At 36.5% G+C, this 15141-nt stretch overlaps 1 protein-coding gene across 2 annotated transcripts in view; it reads left to right on the forward strand.

Annotated features, from left to right (window-relative positions):
* Positions 1–15141, forward strand: part of NUP205 (nucleoporin 205) — a 153216-nt gene that overhangs the window by 108348 nt on the left and 29727 nt on the right. For both annotated transcript variants that reach the window (XM_077142076.1, XM_077142164.1), the window contains 3 exons: positions 11676–11824; positions 13176–13367; positions 14285–14406. In XM_077142076.1, the coding sequence (XP_076998191.1) occupies positions 11676–11824; positions 13176–13367; positions 14285–14406 (463 nt within the window). The remainder of the gene's footprint in view (positions 1–11675; positions 11825–13175; positions 13368–14284; positions 14407–15141) is intronic.

Consider the following 15141-nt stretch of genomic DNA (forward strand, 5'->3'; position numbering starts at 1 on the left):
TAGACTCTTTGTACTAGCAGGATGGGCTCCTGTTCTCTGTGTCTCATTCCTCAGCTTTTTCATCCAGGACCTCCATATGTAGTATAGAGACCCTCTCAGGTCATTTGCACCCTGAAACTGCTATCCTAGTTGTTTTTCTGTCACTTCTTTAGCTGTTCCTTGGAGCAGTGGTGAACTCCGCCTATTCTATTCCACTGTCTTCAACTGTTGTTATTTTAGGGTACATATATGAAATATCTGCATTATGTTCAAATTAACCTGCCCAGACTCATTGGTTGTGTAAAGCCTTTGTATATATACAGTAATGGAAGGATATTTTTGTTGTGTATAAAATATAATCATTCAGTTACCATGTAGATTTTTCACTGGATTGTTTTTTTTTAAATGTTTTTATTGACATACCTTTTCACATATACAGTCCATGCATGATGTACAATCAATGGCTCACTATATCATCACATAGTTGTATATTCATCACCATGATAATTTCTTTAGAACATTTGCATCACTCCAGAAAAATAAATAAAATGAGAAAACTTATACATCCCATACCACTTACTCCTCCCTTTCATGACCACTAGTAATTCCATCTACCCAATTTATTTTACCCCTTATCCTCCCTATTATTTATTTATTTTTATCCATTTTTTTACTCATCTGTCCATATCCTGGATAAAAGGAGCATCAGACACAAGATTTTCACGATCACACAGTCACATTGTAAAAGTTATGTCTGTATACAATCATCTTCAAGAATCAAGGCTACTGAGGAGGGGCCAAGATGGCGGCTTAGCAATGTGCACGTTTTAGTTCGTCCTCCAGAACAACTACTAAATAACCAGAAACAGTACAGAACAGCTCCCAGAGCCACAATAGTGACCGGACACACAGCGTACCCCAGTCTGGACCAGCTGGACCGGCTGCGAGTCTCTGGAACTGTGAGTTCCCCAAGCCGCAGTGGCCGGCGCCCGGTGCCCATCCTCCACAGGTGGCTTCCCAGAGGAAAAGGAAAGAGACTCTAACAGTAGCAGGGACTGAGTCCAACCAAACACCAATTGTGGCATTAATAAACAAATTCTGACTACTAAAAATAGGCCCCCAGCTCAGGCGAAATTGGTCAAGGCGGAGGTCTCTTATTGGACTAACCGAAAAAGAAGAAAGGGGACAAAGCGGAAGTTTTTGTGGCTGTTTCTACGGAGGCTTGGCTGCCTCTGGATTCAGCGGCGGGACTACTCAGGCTGCAACTGCCCAAGGCATAGGCAGAAACAGACTGCTTTCAGGGCTGTCTCCTGCCTGTTCCCCAGGGGAGGGGTGAAGCCCAGTTTAGGTGGAATCCCTCTCTCAAGGAATTCCGACCCCAGGGCTTGGCAGTTTGAAGCCATTAAAGCCAGCCTACAAACTCTCCTCTGTCTCCACCACTCCTCCAGCAGGGAGAGCCTTCCAAAGTTAAAGGAGCCACAACGTCTTTTGCTGGTGGGACCCGCAGGCAGACAAGCACCACATACTGGGAAGGATAAGAAAAACAGAGCCCAGAGACTTCACAGGAAAGTCTTTCAACCTGCTGGGTCTCACCCTCTGGGAAAACTGACGCAGGTGACTCCTTCCCCTTGATAGGAGGCCAGTTTATTCTGGGAAAACCTGGCTGGAGTCTGTAATACCTATGTAGACCCTCCTAAGAGTGGGGAGGGAAAAGGCACCTTACAAGCAGGACAAGAAACAAGAAAACAAGAACTGAAAAATTACCCTCTGTTAAACAAAACTTAAGCTAGAGGCCCAGAAAAAGCTGTACTGAAGGTCAAAAAACAGATAGACAACAAACTCATCTAGCAAGAAAACCCTAGGTAAGATAAGTGAAATAAATCTCCAGAATAAACTAATGAAGGTAATTAAATGTCTAGACGCCAGCAAAAATAATAAATCACATCAGGAAAATTGAAGATATGGCCCAGTCAAAGGAACAATCCAATAGTTCAAATGAGATACTAGAGTTGAAACAACTAATTCAGAATATACGAACAGACATGGAAAGCCTCATCAAAAACAAAATCAGAAAATTGAGGAAAGATATGAAGAAGGCAAGGAATGAACAAAAAGAAGAAATGGAAAGTCTGAAAAAACAAATCACAGAACTTATGGGAATGAAAGATACAATAGAAGAGATGAAAAAAAGAGTGGAAACCTACACTGGTAGATTTCAAGAGACAGAGGTTAGGGTTAGTGAACTGGAGGATGGAACATCGGAAATCCAAAAAGAAACAGAAACTATAGGGAAAAGAATGGAAAAATATGAGCATGGACTCAGGGTATTGAATGATAAAATGAAGTGCACAAATATACGTGTTGTGGGGGTGTGGGAAGGAGAAAAACTAATGGAAGAAATTGTCACTGAAAATTTCCGAATTCTTATGAAAGACCTAAAATTACAAATCCAAGAAGTGCAGCGCACCCCAAAGAGAATAGACCCAAATAGGTGTTCTCCAAGACACTTACTAGTCAGAAAGTCAGAGGTCAAAGAGAAAGAGAGGATCTTGAAAGCAGCAAGAGAAAAGGAATCCATCACATACAAGGGAAACCCAATAAGACTATGTGTAGATTTCTCAGCAGAAACCATGGAGGAGAGAAGACAGTGGAATGATATATTTAAATTACTAAAAGAGAAAAACTGCCAACCAAGAATTCTATACCCAGCAAAATTGTCCTTCAAAAATGAGGGAGAAATTAAAACATTTTCAGATAAAAAGTCACTGAGAGAATTTGTGACCAAGAGAGCAGCTCTGCAAGAAATACTAAAGGGGACACTAGAGACTGATGCGAAAAGACAGAAGAGAGAGGTGTGGAGAAGAGTGCAGAAAGAAGGAAAATTAGATATGACATATAAAATACAGAAGGCAAAACAGTAGAGGAAAGTACTACCCAAACAGGAATAACATTAAATGTTAATGGATTGAACTCCCCAATCAAAAGACATAGACTTGGAGAATGGATTGAAAAAAAGGATCCTTCTATGTGCTGTCTACAGGAAACACATCTTAGACCCAAAGATAAACATAGATTGAAAGTGAAAGGTTGGGAAAAGATATTTCATGCCAATAACAACCAGAAAAGAGCAGGAGTAGCTATACTAATATCCAACAAATTAGACTTCAAATGTAAAACAGTTAAAAGAGATAAAGAAGGATACTATCTACTAATAAAAGGAACAATTCAACAAGAAGACGTAACAATCATAAATGTTTATACACCGAACCAGAATGCCCCAAAATACGTAAGGGAAACACTGCAAACACTGAAAAGGGAAATAGCCACATCTACCATAATAGTTGGAGAATTCAATTCCCCACTGACATCAGTGGACAGAACATCTAGACAGAGGATCAATAAAGAAACAGAGAAGTTGAATATTACAATCAGTGAGCTAGACTTAACAGACATTTATAGGACATTATACCCCACAACAGCAGGATACACATTTTTCTCAAGTGCTCATGGGTCATTCTTAAAGATAGACCATATCCTGGGTCACAAAGCAAGTCTCAACAAATTTAAAAAGGTTGAAATCATACAAAACACTTTCTCAGATCATAAAGGAATGATGTTGGAAATTAATAATAGGCACAGCGCAGGAAATTCACAAATACATGGACGCTCAACAACACACTCTTAAACAACCAGTGGGTCAAGGAAGAAATTACAAGAGAAATCAGTAAATATCTCAAGGCGAATGAAAATGAGAACACAACATATCAAAACTTATGGGATGATGCAGAGAAGGCATTTGACAAGATTCAACATCCTTTCCTGTTGAAAACACTTCAAAAGATAGGAATACAAGGGAACTTCCGTAAATGATAGAGGGAATATATGAAAAACCCACAGCTAATATCATCCTCAATGGGGGAAAATTGAAAACTTTCCCCCTAAGATCAGGAACAAGACAAGGATGTCCACTATCACCACTATTATTCAACATTGTGTTGGAGGTTCTAGCCAGAGCAATTAGACAGGAAAAAGAAATACAAGGCATCAAAATTGGAAAGGAAGAAGTAAAACTATCACTGTTTGCAGATGATATGATACTATACGTTGAAAACCCGGAAATATCCACAACAAGACTACTAGAGCTAATAAATGAGTACAGCAAAGTAGCAGGTTACAAGATCAACATTCAAAAATCTGTAGTATTTCTATACACTAGTAATGAACAAGCTGAGGGGGAAATCAAGAAACGAATCCCATTTACAATTGCAGCTAAAAGAATAAAATACCTAGGAATAAATTTAACTAAAGAGACAAAAAACCTATATAAAGAAAACTACAAAAAACTGCTAAAAGAAATCACAGAAGACCTAAATAGATGGACGGGCATACCGTGTTCATGGAATGGAAGACTAATATAGTTAAGATGGCAATCCTACCTAAATTGGTCTACAGATTCAATGCAATACCAATCAAAATCCCAACAACTTATTTTTCAGAAATAGAAAAACCAATAAGCAAATTTATCTGGAAGGGCAGGGTGCCCCGAATTGCTAAAAACATCTTGAGGAAAAAAAACGAAGCTGGAGGTCTCGCGCTGCCTGACTTTAAGGCATATTATGAAGCCACAGTGGTCAAAACAGCATGGTATTGGCATAAAGATAGATATATCGACCAATGGAATCAAATAGAGTGCTCAGATATAGACCCTCTCATCTATGAACATTTGATCTTTGATAAGGCAGTCAAGCCAACTCACCTGGGACAGAACAGTCTCTTTAATAAATGGTGCCTAGAGAACTGGATATCCATATACAAAAGAATGAAAGAAGACCCATATCTCACACCTTATACAAAAGTTAACTCAAAATGGATCAAAGATCTAAACATTAGGTCTATGACCATAAAACAGTTAGAGGAAAATGTAGAGAGATATCTTATGAAACTTAGAATTGGAGGTGGCTTTATGGACCTTAAACCTAAAGCAAGAGCACTGAAGAAGGAAATAAATGGGAGCTCCTCGAAATTAAACACTTTAGTGCATCAAAGAACTTCATCAAGAAAGTAGAAAGACAGCCTACACAATGGGAGACAATATTTGGAAATGACATCAGATAAAGGTCTAGTATCCAGAATTTATAAAGAGATTGTTCAACTCAACAACAAAAAGACAGCCAACCTATTACAAAATGGGGAAAAGACTTGAACAGACACCTACTAGAAGAGGAAATACAAATGGCCAAAAGGCACATGAAGAGATGCTCAATGTCCCTGGCCATTAGAGAAATGTAAATCAAAACCACAATGAGATATCATCTCACACCCACCAGAATGGCCATTATCAACAAAACAGAAAATGATAAGTGCTGGAAAGGATGCGGAGAAAGAGGCACACTTATCCACTGTTGGTGGGAATGTCAAATGGTGCAACCACTGTGGAAGGCAGTTTGGCGGTTCCTCAAAAAGCTGAATATAGAATTGCCATATGACCCAGCAATACCATTGCTGGGTATCTACTCAAAGGACTTAAGGGCAAAGACACAAACAGACAATTGCACTCCAATGTTTATAGCAGCGTTATTTACAATTGCAAAGAGATGGAAATAGCCAAAATGTCCATCAACAGACGAGTGGCTAAACAAACTGTGGTATGTACATACGATGGAATATTATGCAGCTTTAAGACAGGATAAACTTATGAAGCATTAATAACATGTATGGACCTAGAGAACATTATGCTGAGTGAGTCCAGCCAAAAACTAAAGGACAAATACTGTATGGTCCCACTGATGTGAACGGACATTCGAGAATAAACTTGGAATACGTCATTGGTAACAGAGTCCAGCAGGAGTTAGAAACAGGGTAAGATAATGGGTAATTGGAGCTGAAGGGATACAGACTGTGCAACAGGACTAGATACAAAAAGTCAAAAATGGACAGCACAATAATACCTAATTGTAAAGTAATCATGTTAAAACACTGAATGAAGCTGCATCTGAGCTATAGGGTTTTTTTGTTTGTTTGTTTGTTTGTTTGTTTTTACTATTATTATTACTTTTATTTCTTTTCTCTATATTAACATTCTATATCTTTTTCTGTTGTGTTACTAATTCTTCTAAACCGATGCAAATGTACTAAGAAACGATCATGCATCTATGTGATGATGTTAAGAATTACTGATTGCATATGTAGAATGGTATGATTTCTAAATGTTGGGTTAATTTCTTTTTTTCCATTAATTAATAAAAAATGAAAAAAAAAACCTTATGGGATGCAGCAAAGGCAGTGCTAAGAGGGAAATTTATTACCCTAAATGCCTATATCAAAAAAGAAAAAAGGGCAAAAATTGAGGAATTAACTGTCCATTTGGAAGAACTGGAGAAAGAACAGCAAACTAACCCCAAAGCAAGCAAAAGGTAAGGAATTACAAAGATTAGAGCAGAAATAAATGAAATTAGAACATGAAAGCAATTGAGAAAATCAATAAAACCAGAAGTTGGTTATATGAGAAAATCAATAAGATTGATGGGCCAGTAGCAAGATTGACAAAAAGAAGAAGAGAGAGGGCACAAATAAATAAGATCAGAAATGGAAGAGGAGACATAACCACTGACCTCACAGAAATACAGGAGGTAATAACAGAATATTATTAACAACTTTATGCTAATAAGTACAACAATGTAGATGAAATGAACAAGTTCCTAGAAAGGCATGAACAATCAACTTTGACTCAAGAAGAAATAGATTACCTCAACAAACCAATTACAAGCAAAGAAATTGAATCAGTCATTAAAAAGCTGCCCTAAAAGAAAAGTCCAGGACCAGATGGTTTCACATGTGAATTCTACCAAACATTCCAGAAAGAATTAGTACCAACCTTGCTCAAACTCTTCAAAAAAATTGAAGTGGATTGAAAGCTACTTAATTCATTCTATGAAGCCAGCATCACCCTCATACCAAAACCAGACAAAGATATTACAGAAAAAGAAAACTACAGACCAATCTTTCTAATGAATATAGATGTAAAAATCCTCAACAAAATTCTAGCAAATTGAATCCAGCAACACATTAATAGAATTATACATCATGACCAAGTAGGATTCATCCCAGGTATGCAAGGATGGTTCAACATAAGAAAATCAATTAATATAATATACCATATCAACAAATCAAAGCAGAAAAATCACATGATCATCTCAATTGATGCAGAGAAGGCATTTGACAAGATTCAACATCCTTTCCTGTTGAAAACACTTCAAAGGATAGGAATACAAGGAAACTTCCTTAAAATGATAAAGGGAATATATGAAATACCCACAGCTAATATAATCCTCAATGGGGACAAACTGAAAGCTATACCCCTCAGATCAGGAACAAGACAAGGATGTCCACTATCACCACTGTTATTCAACATCGTGTTGGAGGTTCTAGCCAGAGCAATTAGACAAGAAAAAGAAATACAAGGCATCAAAATTGGAAAGGAAGAAGTAAAACTATCACTGTTGGCAGATGATATGATACTATACGTCGAAAACCCTGAAAAATCCACAGCAAAACTACTAAAGCTAATTAACGAGTACAGCCAAGTGGCAGGTTACAAGATCAACATTCAAAAATCTGTAGTGTTTTTATACACTAGTAATGAACAAGCTGAGGGGGAAATCAAGAAACGAATTCCTTTTACAATTGCAACTAAAAGAATAAAATACTTAGGGATAAATTTAACTAAAGAGACAAAAGACCTATACAAAGAAAACTACAAGAAACTGTTAAAAGAAATCACAGAAGACCTAAATAGATTGTTAGGGCCTACCATGTTCATGGATTGGACATAAGATATCAATTTACCTAAATTGATTTACAGATTCAACACAGTACCAATCAAAATCCCAACAACTTACTTTTCAGAAATAGAAAAACCAATAAGCAAATTTATCTGGAAGGGCAGGGTGCCCCAAATTGCTGAAAGTATCTTGAGGAAAAAAAATGAAGCTGGAGGTCCCATGCTGCCTGCCTTTAAGACATATTTTGAAGCCACAGTGGTCAAAACAGCATGGTACTCGCATAGAGATAGATATATTGACCAATGGAATTGAATAGAGTGCTCAGATATAGATCCTCTCATCTATGGACATTTGATCTTTGACAAGGCAGTCAAGCCAACTCACCTGGGACAGAACAGTCTCTTCAATAAATGGTGCCTAGAGAACTGGGTATCCATATGCAAAAGAATGAAAGAGGACCCGTATCTCACACCCTATACAAAAGTTAACTCAAAATGGATCAAAGATCTAAACATTAGGTCTAAGACTATAAAAGAGTTAGAGGAAAATATAGGGAGATATCTTATAAATCTTATAATTTGGGGTGGGTTTATGGACCTAACACCTAAAGCAAGAACACTGAAGAAAGAAAGAAATAAATGGGAGCTCCTCAAAATTAAACACTTTAGTGCATCAAAGAACTTCATCAAGAAAGTAAAAAGACAGCCTACACAATGGGAGACAAAATTTGGAAACGACATATCAGATAAAGGTCTAGTATCCAGAATTTATAAAGAGAGTGTTCATCTCAGCAGCAAAAAGACAGCCAATCCAATTACAAAATGGGAGAAAGACTTGAACAGACACTTCTCAGAAGAGGAAATACAAATGGCCAAAAGGCATATGAAGAGATGCTCAATGTCCCTGGCCATTAGAGAAATGTAAATCAAAACCACAATGAGATATCATCTCACCCCCACCAGAATGGCCATTATCAACAAAACAGAAAATGACAAGTGCTGAAGAGGATGTGGAGAGAGACACACTTATTCACTGTTGGTGGGAATGTCAAATGGTGCAACCACTGTAGAAGGCAGCTTGGCGGTTCCTCAAAAAGCTGAATATAGAATTGCCATATGACACAGCAATACCATTGCTAGGTATCTACTCAGAGGACTTAAGGGCAAAGACACAAACGGACACATGCACACCAACATTTATAGCAGCATTATTTTCAATTGCAAAGAAGTGGAAACAGCCAAAATGTCCATCAACAGACGAGTGGCTAAACAAACTGTGGTATATACATACGATGGAATATTATGCAGCTTTAAGACAATAAACTTTTGAAGTATGTAACAACATGGATGGACCTTGAGAAGATTATGCCGAGTGATACTAGCCAAAAACTAAAGGACAAATACTGTATGGTCTCACTGATATGAACTGACATTAGTGAATAAATTTGGAATATGTCGTTGGTAACAGAGACCATCAGGAGATAGAAATAGGGTAATATATTGGGTAAATGGAGCTGAAGGGATACAGACTGTGAAACGACTGGATACAAAAACTCAGAAATGGACAGCACAATACTACCTAACTGTAATGTAAATATGTTAAAACACTGAATGAAGCTGCATGTGAGAATGATAGAGGAAGGAGGGCTGGGCACATAAATGAAATCAGAAAGACAGATGTTAAAGATCGAGACGGTTTAATCTAGGAATGCTTAGAGTGTATAATAATAATGAAATGTACAATGTACAAATTTTAAAAATGTTTTTGCATGAGGAAGAACAAAGGAATGTCATTATTGCAGGGTGCTGAAAATAGATGATAATTAATACCTTAAAATGTCACCTTATGTGTGAGACTACAGCAAAAAATGTTTATTTGTTACAAAATTTAGATTTTGACTAGAGCATTTCCTAATATAACTCATGTAGATAGTTTGATTGAATGTCATAAGTACTTGGAATCTCAGGTAGCACATGAGATTTTGTTGGTTTATCCACAGTGATGCCCCAATGAATCCCAGAGTGATTTGATCAGTGACTGGAAAAGTATTTCCAAGCCCCCTTCGGGGAATGTTGAGAGCGGGGAGAAATTCAACTTCCCCAAGTTGAATTCTTGATCTTCTCACAACCAGTGTGGACAACCAAGGCTATAGGCTGAGCCCCCAGTCTTGGAGTTTGTTCATATCAATCTTAACCCCACAAAGGATAGGTCAAGTCTACTTAAAATTTAGGCCTAAGAGTCACCCCCAAGAGAGCCTCTTCTGTTGCTCAGATGTGGCCTCTCTCTCCAGCTAACATGCCGAGCAGTCTCACCACCCTCCCCCTCTCTGCGTGGGACATGACTCCCAGGTGTGCGGAACTTCCTGGCAATGTGGGACAGAAATCCTGGAATGAGCTGAGACTCAGCATCAAGGGACTGAGAAAAACCCTAGAATGAGCTGAGAATTAACATCGAGGAATTGAGAGTACCTTCTTGACCAAAGGGGGAAGAGTGAAATGAGACTAAGTGTCAATGGCTGAGAGATTCCAAACAGAATCGAAAGGTTATCCTGGAGGTTATTCTTATGCATTAAGTAGATATCACCTTGTTGTTAAAGATGAAGTGGAGGGCGGGCCGCGGTGGCTCAGCGGGCAAGAGTGCTTGCCTGCCGTGCTGGAGGACCCCGGTTCGATTCCCGGCCCCAGCCCATGTAAAAAAAAAAACAAACAAACAAACAAAATATAATAAAACAAGAAAATGTTTAAAAATGTTTCCCTTTCTTCCATCCTTCCTTCCTTCTCTGTCTTTCCTTCCTTTCCTCCCTAAAAAAAAAAAAAAAAGATGAAGTGGAGAGGCTGGAGGGAACTGCCTGAAAATATAGAGGTGTGTTCCAGTAGCCGTGTTTCTTGATGATGATTGAACAATGATATAGCTTTCACAATGAGAATCTATGAATGTGAAAACCTTGTGTCTGATGCTCCTTTTAGCTACTATATCAACCGAAGAGTAGAACATATGGAATAAAAATAAATAATAGGGGGAACAAATGTTAAAATAAATTTAGTTTGAAATGCTAGTGGTAAATGAAAGCGAGGGGTAAGGGGTATGGTATGTATAATCTTTTTTTTCTCTGTTACCGTTTTATTTCTTTTTCTGTTGTCTTTTTATTTCTTTTTCTAAATCGATGCAAATGCTCTAAGAAATGATGAATATGCAACTATGTGATGATATTAAGAATTACTGATTGTATATGTAGAATTGAATGATATCTTAATGTTTTGTTTGTTAATTTTTTTTAATTAATAAAAAAAAAGTTAAAAAAAAAAAAGAATCAAGGCTAGTGGAACAGAACTCAGCAGTTTCAGGCACTTTCCTCTAGCCACTCAATACACCATAAACTAAAAAGGGATGTTTATAATGCATAAGAATAACCTCCAGGATAATCGCTTGACTCTTGTTTGAAAACTTGTAGCCACTGAAACTTTATTTTAGTCTCATTTCTCTCTTTCTCCTTTTGGTCATGAAGGCTTCCCCAATCCCATGATGCCTTGTCCCAGCAAATCCCAGGAGTTATATCCCATGTTTCCTCAGAGATTTACACCCCTGGAAATCATGTCCCATGTAGGTGGGGCAGCAGTGAATTCACCTGCCAAATTGGCTTAGAATGAGAGGCCACATCTTAGAAAGGGGATGACTCTTAGGCCTAGTTTTACGCAGGCTTAGCCTGTCCTTTGCAGAAATAAATTTCATAGGGCTGAGCAAGATCAAGGGCTTCACCCATTGATTCTCCACTGCCTGCGAGAATATCAGAAACTCACCAAATAGGGAGGTTAGCTATTTCCTCTCTTCTCCTCTGTGCCCCAAGGGGACCTTGTAAATACTTTATTCACTGCCCATTGGAGTGTTTTAATTTTTTTTCTGTTTTGATGCTTTTAGCCAAGAAAACCATGTGGGAAAGGCTGACAGCCCCAGAAGATGTATTTAGTAAATTACAGCGAGAAAACATAGCCATCATTGAGAGTTATGGTGCTGCCCTCATGGAAGTGGTCTGTCGAGATGCTTGTGATGGCCATGAGATTGGAAGGGTAAAATAACTTTTGTTTAGTATTATAATTGAATAGATATTTTGACTTGTTGAGTATAAACTGGATCTACTTTTAAAATGTATGTTACATTTTGAGAATTGTTTTTTGTAATATATTATGGTATATATGCTTATTTATTATGATTTGGAACCTCTGTTTTATTTACATCTTCTGTTTTAATTCTGTTTGGAATCATAATTAGCTCATAATTTTCCCTTAGAATTAATTTTGTTTTTTGCGAATTATGAGTTTAGGTTTAGACTGGTAGAAACAACAGAAAGCTGTTTAATAAGGAGCTTTGGTTAAGAGAATGCTGGATAAGTTACTTTTATACTTGTGTTTCTCAACCTAAATGCTTTGTAGAGGAGAATTTTTATTTTTATTTCCTTAAAATGCAGTGTATACTTGTGAAGATACAGCGAGAAGTTAATTTCTTACTAGTGAAAAAATATATTCACTTAAAATCATGTTTTTGAAAACCTTTCAATGACCTGGGAATTAGGATTTTATTTTAAAAATAGGGTAAAAATAAACTATGCTTGGAGAAGGATCAAATGAGAGGGAGAAGTTATAACAGAGAAGATAGAATTTAACAAATGACTGTGACTACTGAATTATTATATTGATATTTCTTGTTAGTCTAGTGTATTAGAACAGCTATAAAGAAATACCTGAAATTGTGGAACTGTAATCCATACCATACTTTGAAATTTGCTCTATAGCTACTTGTTAAACTGTACTTTGAAAATTATCACTTTTATGCATGTGTTATATTCCAGAATAAAAAATATTTAAAAAAGTGAAAAAAAAGAAAAAAATTAAAATATAACCTATGTAGTAAACTCTCGGTTGTATTAAAAAATTAAGTATTTTTATGTAGCGACAAAAGCCTGGGAGGAGATAAATCAAAATGGATTAACTGTTTATCTGATTATATATTTCTTAACAAAGTTTTCTATGTATTCTAGGTTTTCTGTGATAAACTTATAAAACTTTACAATAAAATTTAGAAATAAAATCTATTAAAAATTTCCCTTCCTCCAACAAAGAATGTCTGGATTCTGCTAAAATGTATTTATTGTCATTACTTTAATATATTAAATTTTCCTCCAGAAATAAAATTTAACCCTGAAAGTTTTACTTTTATTAATAAATTGAGATTTTGGATATATAATTTTCAACTTTTCAAAAAAAAGAAAAACAACCAAAATAAGGATTTTTTTTTATCATAAGCAATAATTTTCCTTCTTAAAAGAAAACTTCCAAATGTTTCCAGATAAAAACAATTATTGTGGTTGATTTTGGTAGCTGTCTATGTGAACTTTTGGACTTTGATGTATTCTTCCTTCAGATGCTGGCACTGGCTTTACTTGACCGGATTGTCTGTGTGGATAAGCAGCAGCAGTGGCTTTTGTATCTTTCAAACAGTGGCTATTTGAAAGTGCTTGTGGACAGCTTAATAGAAGATGACCGTACTTTACAGAGTTTACTCACTCCACAGCCTCCCCCTTTAAAAGCCCTTTATACTTATGAATCCAAAATGGTAAGGCTTTATAGACATTTGAAGTTAGATCAAGAGGGCATTTCCCCTTGGGGCTATAGATGTATCAAAGAAAGTTAATGTGGCATACATTTTAAATATATTTAAGTATATTTTAAATGTATTAATTTCTAAGGAGTTCTAAATTGGGGTATTTATATGCTAGAAATATGTTTTTTCAGTGTGCCGAAGTGGAGTTGAAGTGATCTTGATAAGGTTTGTTAGATATTAGAACTGCTGCTTTACTTACTCAGGTTGCCGATGATGGTGCTATGATACCAGAGCTCTGTGAGGAAGGCAGTGAGCAAAAATGTCTGGTCACAAGAAAATTCAGACTATCTTAGTTGCCTTTTGAACATGACAGTGTAGCTACTTTAAACATAGTATTTTCAACACAGTGCATAATTCATCATTTCCTACAAATGTGTTTTAATTTCTCTGTGTCCTCCTGATTCACAAAAGTCACAGTCACAGAAGTCCTAGTGTCTTGGTTTCTTCATTAACTCTTCTTTTTTCCTCCTTAATTAATTTATTCATCAAGTATTTGTTAAACATCTATTATATGCAGGAATGGTAGTTCATACTAGAAATATAGGTATGAGTGAAGTAGACCATCTCCCTGCCTTTCATAAGCCCACAACGTAATGGAAACTACAGTTTAGTCAAGTACTTAATTCAGGCAAGGCACTCAATACATGCAGGCACTTTTAGATATGCTGTTATTATTTAATGTTCATAAAAACCCTATGAAAAAACACATAAAAAAAAAGGTGGTGTGAAGTGTCCCCTCTTAGCTAGAGGTGATTTTAATTTATCTTTAATGGTGATTTAAAGATTGGAAATATGCTATGAGTTTCATTTTTATATGAGGTCCTTGGATATTACTGTGGCACTGATGATTTTCTATTCATAACTTCTAGGCATTTCTCACAAGAGTGGCTAAGATACAGCAGGGTGCTTTAGAGCTGCTGAGATCTGGAGTGATTGTGAGACTAGCACAATGCCAAGTCTATGACATGCGCCCAGAAATAGACCCTCAGGGGTAAGTGTCCATAAAGACTGATTTTGTTACGCCCCAGTAAAGGATTTCTAAGGACAAAAGAAATTGCAGACATAATTATGATATTGGTTTATAATTCTCTTTGAGAAGTACGCTTTCATCTTGATTTTTAAAAAAATACTACATCCCTGTCATTTAGTAAAGCATGAAAATTGCTTTAGGCTAAAGGTGGATAGGGACGCAATGCCTCCCATTTTAGAGTTGAAATTTAAGGGAGAAATATAGACAATTTTTGCGGGTAAATATATATCTTCCCATCTATCCTTTGTTCAGTAGAAAGCCAGGTGTTCAGCTAAAGTGGTATTCTAATGTATTGTAGTGAAATTATAATTTGTCCTGGATTTCCTCTTCCTGACAACTTGGATAAGAATTCCAGAGTTTGTATTGTTTTCACATTTTAACATATTGTCAGTTGCTTGCTAATTTAAAAGCTTTAGGTGAAATTCTTTTCAAGTTTCAAGCTTTTAAGCAGATTTCTCAGTTCAATTGGAATAGGGGTCTATTTTTTTTTCTACATGGCTGTAGCTTGTTTGACAGCACAACCCTCCTAGCAGTAAGTAACACTTGGTCTGACAGTCATTTTCTTCAGAGTATCCATTGCTGAATTGAATGTTTAAGTTTTTCAGGCTTTACTATGGAAATTTTTAACAACAGAAATAAAATTATGTTGCTTTCTAAAAATTTAAATATGAGAATTACTATTACTTTCACCTTAGG

The sequence above is a fragment of the Tamandua tetradactyla genome, chromosome 1, assembly GCF_023851605.1.
Source record: "Tamandua tetradactyla isolate mTamTet1 chromosome 1, mTamTet1.pri, whole genome shotgun sequence".
NCBI classification, from domain to species: Eukaryota; Metazoa; Chordata; class Mammalia; order Pilosa; family Myrmecophagidae; genus Tamandua; species Tamandua tetradactyla.